The 16,536-nt window shown below is 46.5% G+C and overlaps 9 protein-coding genes across 9 annotated transcripts; 3 read left to right on the forward strand and 6 right to left on the reverse strand.

The window, feature by feature from the left end:
* Nucleotides 1-1,458: 1,458 nt before the first annotated feature.
* Nucleotides 1,459-2,073, forward strand: PADG_02040 (uncharacterized protein; the record flags this gene model as incomplete). The annotated part of the gene is made up of 2 exons (XM_010758873.1): nucleotides 1,459-1,751; nucleotides 1,815-2,073. The coding sequence occupies 2 exons, from the start codon at nucleotides 1,459-1,461 to the stop codon at nucleotides 2,071-2,073; spliced, it is 552 nt and encodes a 183-aa protein (XP_010757175.1).
* Nucleotides 2,074-2,946: 873 nt separating this feature from the next.
* PADG_02041 (uncharacterized protein) lies at nucleotides 2,947-3,640 on the reverse strand (the record flags this gene model as incomplete). Its single annotated transcript, XM_010758874.1, has 4 exons — nucleotides 2,947-3,013; nucleotides 3,080-3,182; nucleotides 3,363-3,468; nucleotides 3,533-3,640. The coding sequence occupies 4 exons, from the start codon at nucleotides 3,638-3,640 to the stop codon at nucleotides 2,947-2,949; spliced, it is 384 nt and encodes a 127-aa protein (XP_010757176.1).
* A 719-nt stretch (nucleotides 3,641-4,359) lies between these two features.
* PADG_11356 (uncharacterized protein) lies at nucleotides 4,360-4,566 on the reverse strand (the record flags this gene model as incomplete). Its single annotated transcript, XM_010759606.1, has 2 exons — nucleotides 4,360-4,409; nucleotides 4,488-4,566. The coding sequence occupies 2 exons, from the start codon at nucleotides 4,564-4,566 to the stop codon at nucleotides 4,360-4,362; spliced, it is 129 nt and encodes a 42-aa protein (XP_010757908.1).
* Nucleotides 4,567-5,109: 543 nt separating this feature from the next.
* PADG_02042 (uncharacterized protein) lies at nucleotides 5,110-6,845 on the reverse strand (the record flags this gene model as incomplete). Its single annotated transcript, XM_010758875.1, has 8 exons — nucleotides 5,110-5,227; nucleotides 5,476-5,618; nucleotides 5,694-5,765; nucleotides 5,846-5,956; nucleotides 5,998-6,129; nucleotides 6,205-6,381; nucleotides 6,555-6,598; nucleotides 6,659-6,845. 8 exons carry the CDS (start codon nucleotides 6,843-6,845, stop codon nucleotides 5,110-5,112), a joined length of 984 nt encoding a protein of 327 aa, XP_010757177.1.
* A 953-nt stretch (nucleotides 6,846-7,798) lies between these two features.
* PADG_02043 (uncharacterized protein) lies at nucleotides 7,799-8,431 on the forward strand (the record flags this gene model as incomplete). The annotated part of the gene is made up of 4 exons (XM_010759380.1): nucleotides 7,799-7,903; nucleotides 7,963-8,057; nucleotides 8,123-8,277; nucleotides 8,346-8,431. 4 exons carry the CDS (start codon nucleotides 7,799-7,801, stop codon nucleotides 8,429-8,431), a joined length of 441 nt encoding a protein of 146 aa, XP_010757682.1.
* A 181-nt stretch (nucleotides 8,432-8,612) lies between these two features.
* PADG_02044 (uncharacterized protein) lies at nucleotides 8,613-9,210 on the reverse strand (the record flags this gene model as incomplete). Its single annotated transcript, XM_010758876.1, has 2 exons — nucleotides 8,613-8,964; nucleotides 9,041-9,210. 2 exons carry the CDS (start codon nucleotides 9,208-9,210, stop codon nucleotides 8,613-8,615), a joined length of 522 nt encoding a protein of 173 aa, XP_010757178.1.
* A 2,031-nt stretch (nucleotides 9,211-11,241) lies between these two features.
* On the reverse strand, nucleotides 11,242-13,026 carry PADG_02045 (uncharacterized protein; the record flags this gene model as incomplete). The annotated part of the gene is made up of 2 exons (XM_010758877.1): nucleotides 11,242-11,409; nucleotides 12,652-13,026. The coding sequence occupies 2 exons, from the start codon at nucleotides 13,024-13,026 to the stop codon at nucleotides 11,242-11,244; spliced, it is 543 nt and encodes a 180-aa protein (XP_010757179.1).
* Nucleotides 13,027-13,620: 594 nt separating this feature from the next.
* Nucleotides 13,621-14,918, forward strand: PADG_02046 (uncharacterized protein; the record flags this gene model as incomplete). The annotated part of the gene is made up of 2 exons (XM_010758878.1): nucleotides 13,621-14,634; nucleotides 14,703-14,918. 2 exons carry the CDS (start codon nucleotides 13,621-13,623, stop codon nucleotides 14,916-14,918), a joined length of 1,230 nt encoding a protein of 409 aa, XP_010757180.1.
* A 526-nt stretch (nucleotides 14,919-15,444) lies between these two features.
* Nucleotides 15,445-15,955, reverse strand: PADG_11357 (uncharacterized protein; the record flags this gene model as incomplete). The annotated part of the gene is made up of 2 exons (XM_010759607.1): nucleotides 15,445-15,753; nucleotides 15,803-15,955. 2 exons carry the CDS (start codon nucleotides 15,953-15,955, stop codon nucleotides 15,445-15,447), a joined length of 462 nt encoding a protein of 153 aa, XP_010757909.1.
* Nucleotides 15,956-16,536: the final 581 nt, after the last annotated feature.

Below are 16,536 nucleotides of genomic sequence, written 5' to 3' on the forward strand. Positions count from 1 at the left end.
TCGGAAAAAGGCAACTTTGCTAGAAGGAATGTAGCTATGATTTCCTATCACGACTACTTCGAATTGAGGTGACGTTTTGAGTGCCAATGGTTCCAATCGCAAATCCCAATCCGCACAGCAAATTAACGTTCGCAACCAGTCGAGACTCTAAGACGCAAATAAAGTGGTTCCCACGCCGGCATTTATTGAGATTTTATGCCAACTGTGTGGGTGGTATTCCACCCGAGCCCAGTATTTTCTGCCAAGTTGCGGATACGATTGATTGACGCTATGCACGTGCCCTCAGGTCCCGACGGTGCCTTTTCAGCAGTCTAAGTCATCAGCGGAGTCTCCGTCTGAAAACCCTGATACTGGGAGGGCGGCCGAATGACAGTACTTCAACCCGCCTCTCCCAGGAATCACCGACCCAGGCAGTATTCCAGCATCGGTAATGGAAGGAAATGTTTTGACTTCATGCTAGGTGACTCTACAAACACGGCTACTCCCTTATAGCGTTTTGGCAACTAGCATTCATGGAGCCCCCTTTTTCGTATTATTTCTCCCGGCGCAAAAACGATGCAGGTCGGCAATTAATATATATTTAACTAACCAACAGCTACTCCCATTTGTTTCGAAAAATCAATCCGAAAGAATTTGGACAAATGTTCTGTTTCTCTATATCGTGTAGGCGTCCGCAATTTTCACATTGCTCTTCAATGCCAAAACTATGTCGATGATTCCTGAATGCCACCCTCCACTCCATCCCACTTGAGCCCTTTGGCTGGCTCCGAATCCCTCAGGAGTACTATGGAGAAGGCTCGCACAACCCCCCTGATGATCTATCAAGCCACAAGGACTCACTGGACGGGGCTCCTATCGGTTCCGACCATGGTGTATCGTCACTAACAAAGAAAACGCTTCATTGTCGCGGAAGCACTCTCTTTATTGTGGCTTTCTATGCCCTAGTCGCCCTCTATTCCTGGGTAGTCTTGGCCATATTAGGACGTCAACCAGTCAGTGCTAGATGGCGAATGCAACTAACCAAGAGGTTGTATATAAATCTGTAAAGTTCCTCGGTGAAGTTTCCGGAGTTTTAGCTTTGCCCGTTGCGACGGCAGTATGCGCACGAGCAGTCGTTGCCTATGTCCAGAAAAGGCGAAATGGCTTAACCCTACGGCAGACCATGCTCATTGCAGACCGTCCGTGGAGAAACCCTGGAAGTTGGTCACGAGCAACAATAGCGAAAAAACATACACTATTTTTCTGGTTGGTGGTCTTGCTTCATGTAGTCGGTTAGTGCTTCTAAATCATGCAACCTAGGTCTTGCGCAACAGCATATATATCTTCCACTGGCTTTGTTATCTTTCCGCTGCAGCAGTTCCTCGTTGGCGAGGAAATTGCTAAATTCCGCGAAGCGCGGATAGATAAAAGGATGGTCGTGTTAACCGACTTTTTCCCACTTCTTCAACTCACGGCCCCATGTTCAGGGGGGCGATATTCTGGTGCAGCGATCGCGGTATGCTATCACATCTGGTGAATCTAGGCGACCCCCACCCTAATATCTGGGTCGACACTTCGGGCTGCGAACAGTTCGGGTCTTCTGATTTACCCCGTCGCTGCACGGAGGCTGTCGGGCGGAGTCGTTTTATGGGTACTGGCCACTCTCTAGCGAGCTTGGACCCAAGGGAAATCCTTTGTTTCTCCAGCCTTTACAACTTTCAATACCGGCCTGCTAAGGCAATTTGCGCCCCGGTTGAACTCAACGGTACAGCGTAGTACCTGCGAGTGAACTCCCTAAGGATTGTATGAATCTGCCCGGCTCATTTTATGCGAAGTGCTCTGGAACTACGGAGGGTAGTCTACATAATCCACATTCACAGCGTCGAGGCGCGCATGCCATCAAACCAAGACAATTCGCCTTGGAAAGATGGATCCCGAACCCCACACCGCATATCAGAGGTTCTGAATCTCACAATGTTCGTCAATAATCGCCAATGTCCGAATAATTGCCATATCTTCTCAGGAGGCCCAACTGTCTTTAAGACCAGGTGGACACCAACGTCTGGGTATTTCGAATTTTGCCGAATTATCTGAATAACAACACCCACAGTGACATTTTGACAGGGGGATGCCGACGAGTTTTGTGACGAGAATCGCCCCAATCAGGGAGATAGCTAGTTAACCCAATAGTAGCTACATAAGTTAGCAGGAGAACCCCCTCAATCCCCCATGTAACTAATGTATAAGCATATTAAGAGAATCGCTAGGAACAACCGTGCCAGATATTGTATAAAAATACCGTTTCGGAAACTAAAGCGCCGGGCTACTGACTTTATTTCTCCTGGTCGCGTTTCCACTAAATGGCAAGAATATTAGCACCACATGGAATACGAAAACTGGCCTGACATCGACTGGAGAATTAATCCAGGTCCTCTCTACACAGCTGCAGAAGCCCTCTTTGGTAACAGCTCCTTCATTGCGATCCGTTCACATTCCCCCTCTCATATGTAGCAGATTTTACATAAAAGCAACCGGGAGTGCCCTGGGGTCAATATAAAAGCGCTCGGGAGTGGATTAGTGCAAACACAAAGGTGACCAGGAAGTGGCTTGAGGTCAAATGAAGTTAGTTATAGTAACTAGATGTAAATTTATTCTTGGTCATGCTTGGTCACACAATCAGCCTCCGACTCCGATTCACACCAAAACTTACATATCGTAGGTGCGGACAAACCGGCAATATAAACATGTCCGTTAGCTTACGCAGTTTACGTTCGTATAGTTATTCTTCCGTGTATACATTTACTTAACATGACATCGAAGTTCTGCCAGTTCTTTTCCACCTCTTTTCCTTCATTTATCAACTGACATGGCCACATGTTACCATTGAAAGGGCACGAATCACTTGAAACCCATTCGTTCAATGCAATAAAAAATGCAAAAAAGTTAGCTTTGCGCAACTGGAAACTATCAAGACTTTCCCAGGAGTTTCTCAACAACAGCCACTTTGTCTTCCATTCTTTGCACTTTGTCGGTTCTGTTGCAGATTTACTAGTCAGTGGTGACAAAGTTAAAATATCGAATCAGAGGACAACGCGCTCACCTGGACCCAACCCGTATATCTGTCTGGATACGAACAATACCCTCGTTATGTAGCATGGTATGTGCCTGCCCAATAACAGCAAAAACAGCGTCCCATGAGCCTTCTGGATGGTTTGGAGTCTCGTCAGCTTTTCAGGTAGTAGGCATGTGGAGACGCATTCAAGTCTATTATTTAACAGAAAAGTGGAATAGATAGAAAGGATAGAAGCATTGAAAATACATCCCACGTTTTATCACCAGTCAGGAGCAATAGAGCGAGACTATGAAAGCGTATATACACATACCTAGAGTTGTTCCAGCTGAATGCATGACATACTTCACACCAGACTTCTCAACGAGCCGCTGAACATCAGCTATTTGTTGAGATACGGAGGGAGAAGATGTTCCTATCTGTTGATATATTGTAAGATATATAGTTACATAACTGCAATGGACTAGTTATAACTATACAAACGCCAACTTGGAGTAGGGCATTTGACCAATTGGGCTCTTGCAGGAATTGAGATCGCCCCATGGAAGAAGCTTCTTGAGGCGTTGGGGATGTCATGAGTGGATCACCCATGTCAGCAATAGATGGCATACATACCGGTATCAAACAAAAGTCCGCTGTGCAATGAGGTGGCGTGGAGAATGTACCACTAGATATGCTTTCCATGGCTGAGGGGGGTGGTTATGTTTGTCCTAACTACTCCGTACTCTAAATTAGATTAAACAACGGCGCATCAAGAGGATCGGCTGGCGGCCAAAGATCTTGGGTGTTGTCTGAGAAGTTTGCGATTGATTTTGTAAGTGAAGATGAACACCTGGACCAGTCAGTGGCCACAGCCCCCCCTCAAGTGAGTTAGTTAACTACTTGGGCCCCATTCTTGACCTCAACTCAAAACATATATTATCTTTTCTACCTTCTCATAGTGAGCTCTCGACGCGAAATATCTATTTAAAAAGCCATCGGAGGATTAGGCAATGGCACACTCCTCTCTGTTAAAGCTGTAGCGGCAGATTACAGACCCTACATCACTAATTAGCTGGTAGAATCAAATGCGATTTAGCTTGCCTGTAGCAGTAAAGATTAGGCTCTGAACCAGAAGAGTAATTATCTAGTTCAGTAAATTCTGAATGAAGATGTTCAAGCTCATCCATTCTGTTACGCATGTGTATGAGAATTTGATCTTCTGCATTTTAGAGATTAGTAGAAATACTACTCCTCTAGACAGAGAGTGGGTTGTTAGGTGTCTAAGATATAATTTAAAAATCTTGTTTATATTCATAGAAATCTTCCTGTTAAAAAACTTCATAGAACTCAATCAGCGTAAATTTAGTAGTTCTATGATCTATATATTATAAGCTGCAAATTTGATATAATATATATACAGAAAATATATAAAATATAAATAGGTATAAAATAATACTATGAAAGTACTGCATATCACATTCCTGGTCTGCACGCATTTGGGTCTCCGCAGCCTTGACCAAGCTTGATGCGTGCATTTCTGCTCAGTGAAATGAGCGCAGGATGTATCAAACGAGAGCAGCATTGAATCTCATATTCGAAGGGGGAAAAACGACTTGATTGATATTCTAATTTCTAACCTCTCTTCTATCTCTGAAAAATTTTCACCCGTTTATTTATAACTCTGGAATATCCAAATTTACCCTATTTTCTTATATGGGACGCAGCTCCCGTTTGACAAGAATTTTAGAGTCTCGTCTCAAGGCACGTAATAAACATGACAAGTAGTGTCCATTATTCCTGACAACACAAACCTTGTTACGCGTTGGTCTACAAGTGGACCGACTTGGAAAATGCTGAGAGTTAGGAATGGGAGGTGAGCAGGAAAGGAGTCAACAGAAAGATGGATTCCAAGGGAAGGGAGCCCGTTTTCATACCCAAGGCTCGGAAAGCGGTCACAAGATCGTGCGTGCGTCTCTGATGAAATGGGCTATGGGTCAGGTTTCAGTGGCATCCCTGGAAATATACCGTTGCATGTAGAAAGGCCGCATATATTCGACAAATGTGACACTGAATCTGCGTTAGTCTACGATATCTGAGTTCTTCTGTGCATGCCGAAGCTCCTTGATCATGTTCAGATACAGATGAGAATTCGGTTTCTTCCATCGTCTACCGTCTGGAAAGACAAGGCGGCGTAACCTATTGACACTTGGGATCAGGGGTTGATGGTGTGGAGTGAAATTATCCTCTGCAATTCCGAGAAAATCACTCTCATCATCAACAATCTCTTTTTAGCTTGTGCAAGCTCTTCAGTTTCCATATAGTTCCATTTCTCCAAGTGCCTCGCCTCTTTCCCTTTTTTTGGCCCATAATAGCGAATGCATATCCAGAAGAGGACCGAGAAAATAGACTCCATATCGTGCATGAAGGAATGTTTTTCACCATACAAGACACCAATAGCCATGAATGCCCCTGGTGCCAGTCTTGCCCTGGTGCCTGTCTTGCCCTGCGCGCCCGAGGACTCATCCCGTCGTTTCTTGATTGCCAGGTCAAGGTCGATCAGGAAAGCCCGCCATGACGGGTTGTTGTCCTCAATTCACCATCAGATTGCGTAGGGAAACGTCGCATTGGACAAGGCCAGCCTTGTCATAGAGTGAGATATAACCTTCAATACAGCCTGCAACCAAGCAAGTAAAGCAGCCCTTGAGCTGCAGTAGTAGATAGGCTTCCCATAATCCTAGACAACCACATGACAACACACTCAATTCGGTGAGATAGAGTCCACCGTTGGTTTGGTGGGAGAGCTTGACTGGGTACGTTTACTCGGAGGGGGGGAGGAAGCGCTGTGTCCACAGTCAGAAGGTCGTTTCTGCCCAGCAGTGCTGCCTTGGCTCTTTTGTCCTCTTCAAGATCTACTGCGCCCGCACTCTCGTATGTTCACGATCAGATGCCATACAACATATACTTACGTTTGCTTCAGAATCAAAAGAGAGACCCGGAAGACTGGAGAGATCTTCATCAAAGTCTTCGGGAGTCACATCTCGATCTTCTTTGATAGTGAGAGAGCATGCAAACGATAGAACCATGCTGGAAGCTCCTGCCTTGGGTTATCCATGTTGAAAAATACTTCATAACTCATGCACAGTTTTTCAAATCTATTCTGCTGTCCCAAAAACCCACTCGTCAGCAACCTCATCTGGCTTAAATAGTGGCTTCCATAGGGCAAAATCGGCGATTTTCAAAACTGGAGAACCACGGTTCAGAGGAGGAACTTCGGTGCGCCTGCCTGTCTTTTGATTTTTCGATCTTAGGAGTTTGGGGGTCGTCCAGGTCCTTCGTTGAACATCTAGTTCCTGCGCCCGGCATCAACGGAGATGGATTTCAGTTGCACATCCATGCGTTCCAATAATGCCTGGCTGTTACGCTACACCCAAATAAAAATACAGCGCATCTCATCTTCAAAAAGAGCCGGGAATATCTGCAAGTAGCGAGAAGAGCTCCATCTGTGTCTTGAACTGGAACCAACCTTGTGCTGGTTGTTACACCATTTACACCTCTGTTTAGCAGTCTCTGGAGAGCTTGATGCGCGTTTTTGTAGCAAGACAGAAGCAAAAGAGTCAGTCCACTCACTGTCCAGAGAGCGTGCCATCCGATCCGATAGGCGCTGCGAATCCATCAGTGTCCCATTCTGCACCTGTCTGTCCTCACAAGCCCTATGGACCTTGAGGAAAATTTGGAACCTTGGTGTTGTATATGGCCAAAGTGAATAGGTGCTGGTGTTTCCCCGGGCCCGCGCTTTCAAGCTAACCTGGATCATGATGTTTGCGTGGATTTCTCTTCCCCTGTCCATTCTTCCTCCGCTTGTGTTCTTCAAAATGTCACGACCAGGCTTCCTACTGTCAGGTGATGCTGCGGGCTACCCTAACCACGTTCCTCCATACAGTATATATAGTTGGTAGTTTAGATTTCGGCCAGCAAGTTCGTACAGCACAACAACGTGGTCCTCCACAATCCTAGTCTGCCAGCTCCACCGATGGGCAAAATATGTGGCTCCTTAAAATCGAAATAATGCGGAATCTCCCAAGTGACGTGTGAGTCATCATCAACGATCACCCCTCCGGATTTTCTAAGTGGTAAAATAATAGTATCGTATGTGGCCGCAACTCGTGTCCCCCCAAAGAAGAAGAAGATACAACCGTAGTCGTGACGTGATTTCTGCATTATATCAGAAAGGAGTATGTAACACAGAAGGCGTATCGTACTTTTCCGCAGTATTCCTCAATTTAGAGATACCAGCTTATCTTCATCAAAAATAGGAAGTGTGACGGATGCTTCTTCGAGGTGGGTTGGAGGGGCACGAGTTCCCGTGATAAGGATTATCTCATGTGATATAGTGTGTTAGTGTGGGATGGTTGATCCCGTATTGGGAGGACAAGCTGGCTAGTCTATATACGGTATGTAGGATCGCATGCGGGGCGATGGCAATTGCGCATTCGCCTATGCCCCAATATCTTTATTGCCTTCATTCTCTTTTGATTTCTATGTTTTGACTTCTTCTTTTCAATTTCGCCTTAACTTTTTCCTTCGTCGCCGCTATATTAATCCTGGTAAGCACCCGCATTTCCAGGACAGACAGGACTTGGAAATTCCAGTTCGATACACTTGCCCTGGGATATATCTCCCCGAACCATTTTTCAAAAAACACGATCGGACCACTCCTTCTGGATCCTCACAACGCCTGCTTGATTGAACCCACTTTTCCCCCCGGCGATGTCGAACGAGAACAATGGCATGCAGAGGGGTCCAGTCAGCTCTTCTGCTGACAGGCGCACCGATATTGCGAGTCAGCAGGAGGTTGGAGAGACTTACAGTCGGGTAAATAGGAGAAGAAAAAGCTTTGACAGCCTTTTAAAGCCCAAAGTGACGTAGTACAGGACTCGGCAAATAAAAGCCCAACTTCTCCCAGACCGAAGGAGGGCCGGGTTGTGTCGACGCATCAATACGTAGATGACATTGATGACACGGGAGAGTACATGGACTGGTGAGGAGTACTCTTGCTGAATGTCATTCGATTGTTATGCTGACAACCAGCAGTCCGCACTGCGGTGATGCTGTCTCGAAAGAATGTTTTATAGCGGGCCACTTTGACTGGTGCCTCACCCACCAACATATAGCGAATTACACCGAGGCTGGAAAGAGATGCCTGCATGCGGACGCAAATGGCTACAATTGCGCTATCGAGTATGGCGGTAAGCCCTCTTTCATCTCCACCGGGCGTACATAGACGGGAGCGGGTTCTGTGCTGACTATTCAGCAGAGTTCTTGGAGGAGGATGAATCGGATTCGGAGTCTGCTGAACCGGCTGAGAATCAGACGGCAAATAACGGTAAACCGTCCAAGTAGGAAGAATGAAGTTTGCCGAGCCAGGAGGCAAGGAACAAGGAAAAGCGGCAGTGACGGCATTAAGAAATACGCAAAGTATGAGGACAAGAAGCGTGGGGGGTGATAAAAGTGACTTCTTCATCCAACCCAGCTGCTTTCCACAGCTATGCAGACGGTGGACATAAAATTAGTATAATCAGGGTTAAACGTGGAAGAATGCATAGACAAAGGAACCACCGCATTTGGACAGAATTTCGCGGCCCTTACTATTTTCATAAGGAGCATCTTTTGACAGCTCTGCCATGGTTTCCAGACAGTGGCTGCACTCTTTAGTTGTGGATGGGGGCCCATCTGCAATAAATATGTGATGGCCAATATCGCGTGTGTAGTAATAATAGTTGATAGTTATGTATCTTCGTTCGGTGATCTCTCCCGTCTGATTCAACGCTCCATACGGGCTAGCTAGATCACGTGCAGCCTGGCTGGCCAGATCACGTGTTAGCGCGGTCGAAGTCTCGTCGCTGCGGCTTTGGGCTTTGCGCCAGGAGCGAGGTCTAGTTAGTTAGTTAGTTACCTATGAATTCCTTTCAACAGAATCAACAGTCAAAAAGAAAAGAGAGGTGAGTCTACCTGCCGGTCTCCTGCATTTCCAATCTTTCATTTACACATTTGTCTTGGCAGAAAGAGCTGCATGTTAATTCTCCAGCCTCGTCCCAATCCACAGCCACAGACCTTTGTGTCTTATCACAATGGGGAGGTAGGATCCTGCAACTGATACAGTTTTTCAACTTATGGGGCATGTTCATGCTTTATCAAAGGTAGATCTTCATAGCAAGGTGAGCAGCTTAGTAATGTCCATTCATAGTCTTAGAGGACCGTTATCAACCTTGTTACATTGGTGTGACTCTTAAGCAAGCTAGCTACTACCAAGAAATACATAGGTGCACGTGACCTCGGGTAGCCGGGGAATCCTCTAACACATAGTTAGAGAAATTGATTATCATTAACTAGAAGTATCTATTGTTACTGATCTGATGAGACAAACAAATTAAACCACCATACATAGTAGCAGCATGTCGTAGCTAAATCTTAGACCGCGCCGTCTTGGAGTGGTTCTGTATATCAAAAGCTAGTTAGTCAAATCTAGTGAAATAAGCAGAAAACTACGTTATGTATTCTGCAGGGAATATCAATGAATCTCAATCTCTCTTACTCCTTATTTTCTAAACTGTAACATGAAGCTGTTCTTAGGATACTTATATACCCACTGATACTGCAGCATACTTGTCAAAGTAAACACAGATCTCAACAAGCTTCCTAACTTATCAGAAGCATACAACATTTGACATCATATTGTCACTCTTGTAATGTAGAGTGATCCAAAAATTCACACAGGCCTGGAATGATTCGAGTCATGTCCGCGACACCCGTCAGCTCCATTATAAGGCTTGGACATGCCTCCTTCACTGTGTCACGTCACCATGCCCTTGTCACTTGAGTGAAGTGTGAAATTTTCGCCAGCAAGGGTGAGAGATCAGGCCAGGCCATCAGCGAATGTATATCAATGCTACAGAGGATGTCAGCAGGGGGAAAAGTGAAGATGCAGGAGATGCAGGCCCCCCTTCCTTTGTGTTCCAAAGTAGGACGGCCCAGATATTGAGAGATTGAATAGCCAGTGACGCAGAAATGACTGTAGAGAGTAGACAAAGAGGGCTGAAGAGCTAAGACCAGGACCTGGGTGGGAAGTTCTCCGGAAGATGGGTGGGTGGAGATGGGTGTGGAGTGAGAAGGCGAAACAAGGGAAGATTCCAGGGGCAGGGTGAGGATCGTTACTCAGGATTGAGCGCGGGCAAGTGAGGGCCTGATAGTGGGCGACCGGTGAAAGGGGTAAAGGAGCAGTTGTAGTTGGTTGTTAGGTGTGTGTGGGTTTATTTAGTTATATAGACAGGCGGTCAAGTGAAGCCGAGATCAAGTGCCCCCGACCGCAACCGCACAGGGACGGCCATTTTGCGCTCGGGAGGCCCCTCAAAGGCACAAGTTTAGTTGTTCATTTTCTTTTTATATAAAGTATTTATGTCTTTATTATTTTAAAAATCAATGACCCTAATTATAACTATGTTGAAATAAATGAATTACTCATTTGAAATGCTCAACTACTCCTTTTAAAACTTGTTTCTTCTCCTCAGAACGATTGCTCTGGATTGCGCTGTCGAACAAGCGGCATTCAAAACGGCCCAACAGCTCCCAAATCCAGGTGGAAAACTCCCACGCGACCAAGGAACTTGAGTCTGGATGATTGGATAACGGAATGTGGTTGTTTCCACGCAACCTGCATTAGTTAAATAGTTAATAACTACTTGTTTCCCGGACCCAGGATTGACGATGCAGAACTATAACACCTGTGAAGAATCTCGGAAGCAGACCGGCTGGGGGTACCTTAAATTTGGTGTCCATGCAGAGCTCTGAGTGAGTGCTCACAAAGGAATTCTCCAGTTCCCTCCATGTAGTTACAGATTAAATCAGTTTACGCTTGTTCCATTCCATGGGAAACCCTTCCCTTTGGTTAGACAACGGTAGGTAGGTTGAGCGCCAGCCTGCAGGGGAGAAATCGTGGCAGCTACCCCGCTAGTTAGTTAAACCTGAACTCCACCCCCACACGAAGTCCTGTTCACACAGTTGAGTCGTGATATTTATTTTATTTTATTTTATTTATTTATTTATTTATTTATTTATTTATTTATTTATTTATTTTGATTGCTTCGGATCTGGCTGTCGACTTATTGATATATGAGAAAAAACAACCGAGGCTGCCCCCTCAGATACCGAGTTATCTAACCCCTCTTCAACCTGTCGCCCTCGGCCTCCCTCGCCTCCCTCGCCTCGTTATTCGCAGCGAGCTGAACACTAGCTTTGATGCTCCAAGCCTTATTAGTTACCCACCCGATCTCGCCTGGTCTGATCATGTCGATGCCCTGTAAGGTTTGGACGGCCTGGTGCTGCTAGGCATCCATACGTCCAACCAGCGGAGGGGGTGGGTGATCTGTCAGAGGTCCGAGTCCGTCCCCAAACTCAAGGTTACGCCCTTTTCTCGAGAGCTGAATGGGGAGTTCCTGTTTGCCAGTGAGCAGCTGTATTCGCTGTCGGCTTTCTGTCTGGGGATTGTAGTGATTCTCTCGATGAACTGCGGTTGGCGAGGCATGCATGCAGCCTTGGTTCATCCCTTGTAACTAGTTAGTTAGGAACTGAGGCCATTGAGGTTTTTCCGCAGGAAACGAAATGAAGATAACGATCTTGCCCGTCAGAGGTGAGAGGAAGAGGGAACTAGTTAACTAGTTCACTAGTTCACAAGGGAACTTGAAAAAAAAAAAAAAAAAAAATTAACTTGGGAAGTAAACTAATTAACTAACAAAATCGTCATAAAATTATTTCGTGATGAGAGCTAGAAGCTGCCGTTTAAAACGAATTGTGTTCGCCACCAGGTCGAGAGTTTAATAATAATAGGGTACAATGTTGGGTCTTGATATATTTTTACATTGTTGGGCGGCTCCGTATTCTGATAGTTGGCTCGAAGTTTAACTCTTCCGGCCGGACCCCATGCGAAATGTAATTAGAACAAAATTATATAATTATTCTTTGATCACTCCCACCCACCCCCCCCTATCTTCCTCTCTGCCCTGACCCTTTCCACTCCGTATATCTGATCCGCCCGGCAGGTCAGGAGATATGCCTCTCTAGAGAGCGCCTCTTGCTGCAATCTCTCGAGCCGGAGTTCGGCACAGGCACGACAGTGGCCAGAAACACTGCTGCAGCACTCGGACTCTTTGAGTAACTAATATCGCAACAACCCAGCAGTTCTGAAACGCAGCAGATGCTGTCGAACCGTCTCCTCAATCTTTTAGCCTACACGATCTATTGGTCGTTGACATTTTCTTCTTAATTTGCTTATTTCTGGGAGTGAAAACGGTGTTCGTGCAGCTACCAGAGGGTGTTGGAGTTGGTTACGAGTGGTTTGCGCATTTGCTGCGGAATTCTTATTTGATTTGCCAATAGGAACCAACAACGATAGTTAATAAGGAGGGGAGAAGTTAGGAGGGAGTTTTTTTTTTGGTTTTTTTTTTTTTAAAAAAAAAAAACAAAAAAAAAAAAAAAAAAAAAAGTCAAAACATTCAGAGAGCGGAACAAGCAAGCTGGTTAAATAAACCCCCCCACCCCACCAGATTTAAAACGAGCCTGTTACCCACAAAGTCTACAAAATCCCCATCTGTCCAACCACTCTCATTAAACATCTCGCATCCCTTCCGTGGTGATTGTTGTTCTCGCTGGCTGGCTGGGGATGGAAACTCTGGACTCAGACCCTGTCCTCGTCGAATTGCGAACATCTTCTTCGCGGCGCCCGTCAGGCTGCTGTCACTGCTGCCACTGCTGCCACCTGCGTCAACCCACACCCGGGACCAAGCAAGACCAAGACCAGTTCTCAAATCCAAGTCCAAGCCCAGAGTCAAGGCCGAATCTGCTGCCGGCCTCTGCGACGTCGTCTGCTGGGCTTTCTGGCTGACCAGCATCACCCCCGACCCCCGACCCCCGACCCCCGACCCCCGACCCCCGACCGCCGACATCCGCTGGCGCCGAGTCCCTCCTGCCCCCGTGGAGCGTCGGATTAGTTCGCATCGGCGTGTGCTGTTTCCCTCTGTGGGTGGTCTGTGGGTGGTTTTCTGTTTTCTTCTGCTTCTGTGTCTTCTCTAAAACATCTATTTTGCAAACTCCGACTTGTTGTATTGTTGATTTTTTGGATTGCTGAAATTCGAATGTTGTTGTCCGTTTATCTACGTTGAATCCAAAGACTTCCAAAATCCCGTATTGTCATTTGCGTTTTCTGCTACGTTTTTGCCGGACTATACTTCCTGATTATCACAGCTGGCTACACATCAGTTATTCCCCCCGCATGATATTTTGCTATATGCCATGCATTATGATGGTGCATCGGGGTTGAAGACGTCAGGCTGCGAAAGGGGCAAAATACGTAGCGCATCACAGAGAAGAAGCGGCCACGAAGACGCCTACCGCGTGCGGCAGGGCTGGCGGGTCAACCTCACCTGTCTGTTATATGACGTCGCCGCCCCATCTGACGTTCTCCCTTGCTGGGTTTGCATTGTTGAGAAAATAGCTGTTCAATTTTAGCCCACGCTGGTCCCCGACCTTTCTATCATCCAATGGTTGGATTGATATTCCTGTTTGCGTTTTCTGCCTTTATATTGATCTTGAGATTCACGGATCGATATAAAAAGCAGGTGCCAGGTCGTATACAAGCTGAGCGAAAGGTGGTGCGAGGGAACACAAGAGAACTGTCGCGCAAAGTACCAAAGCGATCGGCCAACCCAGGATCCGATTGCAACGCAACCGATGCGATGACCCATATCGCATCACTTCCTATCCCGGAACTCCCTGCTGGCACCCAACCACTCTATCTTGCCGAAGGTGGTGCAAACATAGTTTACAGGTATACCATTCCTGGCGAAATATCTCCTGTTGGAGTGATGAGTCCTGGAGAGCTGCAGCAGAAGTCTAGAAAATTACTGCGGCTGCGGAAAGAGATCGATTCTGGTACCCCTTACGAGGATACTTTGAAGAATTTCAATAGCTGCATCAGACCCATGTTTATGAGCGACGAACTGGTTGACCTGGAACTTGTCAGATTACCCAAAGGATTCATTGCATCTTGCAACGAGCAGCTCCGTGCGTTCGAATCTCGCAATGCACGACCAAAAGGACGCACGGGGGTACACCTATCTACCACGGAACCATTTGGGCTTCTGATCACGGATATGACCCCCGCCCCAGGGTCGGGTGACTGCCTATGGGAGTTCAAACCAAAGTGGCTGCTGCAGTCACCATCAGCACCGCCTGATGCAAAGCGATGCAGAACTTGTGCATTACGCGAGATGAAAAACTGTAGGGCACGGAAAGCCGGCAAGCCGGAGAAACTTTCGTTCTGCCCCCTTGATCTAGTATCAGATAACTTCGACGATGTACTCCGTGCAACAAGGTTCATGCGGGGCGATCACGGATGGGACCGTGTCGCCAGGTGTATACACCGAAACAACACCTTGTTAAAACTGCAAGCCTGCCAGCGAGACAAGAATGCCGTGGGCCTCCATGCTCAACAGGCGCATTTCCGTGAACGCGCAATTTCCATGACTTTGAGGGATTGCACCATGTTCATTAGGGTGAGGAATTGAACTGTCCCGAATAGCGACCAAATAGTATTCTGACTGATGCCGGCGTGTTGTTGTAGGTTCCACAAAACGAAGATAAACCACTCGAGGTGCGTCTGGGCGACCTTGATTTTAAGAGCGGAATTGGCGGCAAACTGGAGTATTGGCGAGAAACGGAAATTCGACTCATTGAAGAAGGGTGGTACAGTGGCAATCGGAAGGACCAGGGATTCAGCGAATGTGCATTGCAAGGGCCTCGGGGCGACTTGCGCCAGTCCGCAGAAGCTGCGTTTTAATAATATTTTCGTTATACGGGTTTCACTCTATACATATTGATAACAGTGAGACGCTTGGAAAGGAATGTGGAAACTGTATAAATCACTTGCTCGGATAAATCACTTGCTCAGACGACATAGAACTCTATACTCTATTTAGCAACGCCTCATTATTTTATCCTTATCATTATTATCATTATCATTCTTCTTCTTCCTCTTCCTTATATGTAATTTACTAGTTCATGTTTCGAACCCAAGATGATCTGATCCAGGAACCCGCAGCTCCCAGAAACCCCGAGAATGCACGCCCAAACTACGGAGTGATGATTTCACGTCACAAAATGAACATTTTCTTGCGCTAAACATTTTCCTGGCATTACGCCACTGCATCAGCTAGGTTCCAAATACGTTGGAAATGTTAAACTTAGGGGGAGAATGCTACCAAGTTGGACATTGAATACACGTCGAGATACAGAAGATACTGTCGTCCGACCCTCCACCTATCCGAGTAGCTCCACAGAATTCAAATCGTCCTGTGAAATCTCGGTTAACTGTCCTTTCTGGATACGTTCAAAGGAAGAGAGTTTCCTTCGCGACTGATAAAACCCACGATGACGGTGAGTTTTAACGCTCGATGCAACTGGAGAGCTTTCCCACGGTGCCGCGAGCACCCGCAGAGAATGAGGGGTATGTCCTCGACTACCGTAGCCTGTCGATTTATCTTCTGTCCTCCGATCAAGCTGGAACTCTTATTTTCTTCCTGCGTCGGCTGTTGCTCAATGTGGCCGTCTCCCACATCCTTTCGACCTTCCTTCGGACTGAGGTTGTCGACGATCTCCTTGACGCTCTGGAGCTTCTTTTTAAGATGCAGCAGCAGCAAACCTTTCATGTGCTGCTGAAAGCACAGTGCCCGCGGCCAATCCAACTATAATGCTTCCGGAGGATGCTGATGACTCTCTATTCTGATAAAGAGAAATAAGAGCTCTCTGGCCCCTTTTGAGCACGCCGCCCCGTTGCTGCTGGCTCTTTGTTTGGGTCCCATCCCCTTTCCCAGACATGTTGCTCTCTTGTTAAAAGCAAGACTTGGTGTGATACCGGACAGGTTCAATGGTAGCGAGAGCTGTAAAAAGCTTCTGATAGACATAGGAAACGCCCACGGCATACGAATGATTATGGAAATGGCTTGAAATAGCTATGCATCTGCCTTTTGCCGCTGCCTAATATCGCTGCCCATTTTGTGATGAAAAGCGAGATCATCCAGCCCTCGTTGCAGTTCGACCAATAATGAGCATCAACAATACATACTAATATACTTTTCAAGGATTAGTGCAGCAAACCGGGGACAAAAGGGATTCATTCCTCCCATGGAACGCGGATCTTCCGGAGGTCTCATGGGAAATTGCTGTAAACTAAGCATGTCCAATGTGGAGTCGACAACGCCTCTTCTCGTTGCCCGTCGATTGTTTGATGTATGAGCGTTGATTAACTAGTTAGCTAGTTAGTTAACTATCACTAATTATACCTAGTTAGTCAAACAACGCTGCCCCGTTTGACGAGCTAGCGTATATAACATCGAATGCCCCCTCTTCACTGCTTGAATCATCGCCATCCTTCCTCCAATCTCCCAGTCCCTTGAAAT

The sequence above is a fragment of the Paracoccidioides brasiliensis genome (genome assembly GCF_000150735.1).
Source record: "Paracoccidioides brasiliensis Pb18 unplaced genomic scaffold supercont2.2, whole genome shotgun sequence".
Lineage (NCBI taxonomy): Eukaryota > Fungi > Ascomycota > Eurotiomycetes > Onygenales > Ajellomycetaceae > Paracoccidioides > Paracoccidioides brasiliensis.